Raw genomic sequence first — 2,523 nt, forward strand, 5'->3', positions numbered from 1 at the left:
GTGTGTGTGTGTGTGTGTGTGTGTGTGTGTGTGTGTGTGTGTGTGTGAGAGTGAGAGAGAGAGAGAGAGAGAGAGAGAGACTCTCACTAAGTGTCCCCGAAGTTTGTGCAAACGTTTACAGCTCGGGCTTCACCTGGAATCCATCGAATGAGATGATGTGATGCTTAAAATGCTGCTGCCCTCGAGCCTCATGCTGAAACAATCACGACAGGCTCGGGGCTTAGACGCTCCGCTCGCTTGCCTTCAAAATGAGACCATGATATGAATTCACATCTCATTACCAAACAAATAAAGTCTAGTTAGCCACTCCCCGTGGTCCGCCCGCACCGGAGCTAAGATCTCATATCATGCACACGTTTGAAGATCTAAATGTCTGCCTCCATCTTGGGTGATAACAAAATGATAGAATAATGAGGAATGAGAGTTTTATTAAAGGAACGTCCTCCTAAATAGGTTTTGCGCCACCTTTTTTTGTTTGTTTTCCTTGCTGTCACTCGGTAAGGGGCGGGGAGATCGCGTGATAGGTGAGATCTGTAAGTTGAGTCAAGTGTCTGCAGCTCCACAAGGCGTTAGCAGCTGTAGCCGCCAGAGTGGAGGGCCAAGGTCTCGTACTGAAATAGATCAGTTGGCCGGTTGCTGTCTGTCTGCCTTCCTCTCTGCAGATAATCATTCTGCCATAGTCCCACATTGCAAGTAAGTCTGTGTGCATGAATCACTGCTGCGATCCACGACGCATGTTAACATATGCACACGTTTTCCTTTTCAGTTGTTGTGTCTCGTTCTGCAGCTTTCGTTTGAAGTCTCGGATGAAAACGGTGCAGGGAAGGGGGATCATTTTAGGGGTGCAGACCTGTAATTAGAGGACATCAAGATCTCCCTCTGGAGACTGGGGTGTGTGTGTGTGTGTGTGTGTGTGTGTGTGTCTGTGTGTGTGTGTCTGTTTGTGTGTAGATGATTGGTGTCTCTCTAAACTGGCTCCATGTGGGAGCCATTCTCCTGTTTCCTGTGCCTGTTGTCATTAGGTAGAAAATACCTTTGACTCGGGGGCAGTTTACCACAACCCCCTTCTCTCAGAGGGGTGATTAGTCGCCGGCCTGTCTCAACAACACTGCATAGTCCAGAGAGGAGGCACCGTCGGTTTGGGGTTACGTCGCATGTGTGAAGCTGGACGGAAGTCCCGGCGAGCTTTGCGACGATCGGTGCAGTACGGGTGGCATTTTTAGCTGCATGACGTATCCACTCAATCAAACAAAGCTGGTTTAAAGGAGGTCAAAAATAGAGGTGCTAGAGGTGGGACAACCTCTACTCTACTGTGATTTGCTGCAGCAGAAAGACACAGAATCCTCTCTGGTTCTTTTCTTAGTGCACATCATAACAGTCACTTCTCAACCCTGAAAGGCTCTATTAATAGAGGTGCTCTCGTTGTGTTGCCCGTCTCTCCCCACTAAGTCCTTTTTCTCTTGTGCAAAAGAAACCCCCCGTTTCCTCATACACTGTCTTCTGTGTTTACGGTAACATCCCCTCGTACTTTGTCCTTCTACCTGTCTCTCTATTCCGTCCTTTTGCGACTTATCTACTACACCTATATGCACCTAACCGGATCACGCTGTCATTCACTACGCTGGGTGCCTTAAGCTCCTTGCTTTATCCTTCATTCTGGAACCTCGCCGTCTGGAGCTCTCTTTTTCATATGTTTTCACATTCTCTGATAACACGCCTGAGAAACGGGATTTTCTGTTCCACGTCCCCTGCTCCAGGGTCATTTGTGCGTCCCTTCCTCGCATGATTAGGGTTGTGCAGGAGGTATCTCATCCCCTTCACTCTCTTTCTACCCAGCTACAGAGCCGACAGACAGACAGACACCCTTCCCTGCACCCCGCCCCCTTCCATACTGCACAAGGCCTGGCAAAAAACCCACACTCCCCTGTCTCCCAGCCTCCGCCCCCCCTTATACTCCTACCAGCCCGGCACACGGAGGACAGAAGGGAAGAAAGAGAAAAAGAGAGTGGTCCATTTGTCTGTCAGAGATTACAGACTGCCATTTAGCACTGACTATGTACGCCTACCATCCATAGGGAGCTGCTTGTTTACATGGCTAAGACATGGGAACGTCTGCAAGAAGTAGGCAGCTACAAGCTCTAGCAGATGGCAGTTCTGAGATGCGTCTGTCTGTTGGAGGAACCTTTTAGGCAGTAATGGGGACTGGTGAGGGGGACTGTTAATGTTTGGATTACTTCGTTTCTGTGAGTACTGGCCAGCATGTGGTGTTTGCAGTGTAACTCAGAGAAGACCCAGTCGCTGCTGGAACTGGAGCTGAATGGCTGGTAAGAGTAATGGGAGAGTGTGCAATGTGTGTTTGTTTTAGTGTGTGTGTTTGTGTGTGGGAGTGGGTTTGCGCGTGTATGTGTGTGTTTTGTCATTGGATGAGGTTACACTGGAGCTTGAGCTCATAAGGCTTTGTTTAAATGAACAGACAGTGTGTGTGTGTGTGTGTGTGTGTGTGTGTGTGTGTGTGTGTGTGTG

At 49.0% G+C, this 2,523-nt stretch overlaps 1 protein-coding gene across 8 annotated transcripts in view; it reads left to right on the top strand.

The window, feature by feature from the left end:
• LOC116381960 (IQ motif and SEC7 domain-containing protein 1-like) overlaps nt 1–2,523 on the top strand; it is an 81,430-nt gene that overhangs the window by 59,210 nt on the left and 19,697 nt on the right. Inside the window, exon 1 of one of the 8 annotated variants that reach the window (XM_031844534.1) lies at nt 23–2,324. The exons of the other annotated variants lie outside the window; for them this stretch is intronic. Within the exon in view, the coding sequence (XP_031700394.1) occupies nt 2,260–2,324 (65 nt within the window). The 5' untranslated portion in view covers nt 23–2,259. Of the gene's footprint in view, nt 1–22; nt 2,325–2,523 lie in introns of those variants that run through there. 8 annotated transcript variants of the gene reach the window in all.

This window comes from Anarrhichthys ocellatus, unplaced genomic scaffold (assembly GCF_004355925.1).
Source record: "Anarrhichthys ocellatus isolate YVR2014 unplaced genomic scaffold, GSC_Weel_1.0 scaffold5, whole genome shotgun sequence".
NCBI lineage: Eukaryota > Metazoa > Chordata > Actinopteri > Perciformes > Anarhichadidae > Anarrhichthys > Anarrhichthys ocellatus.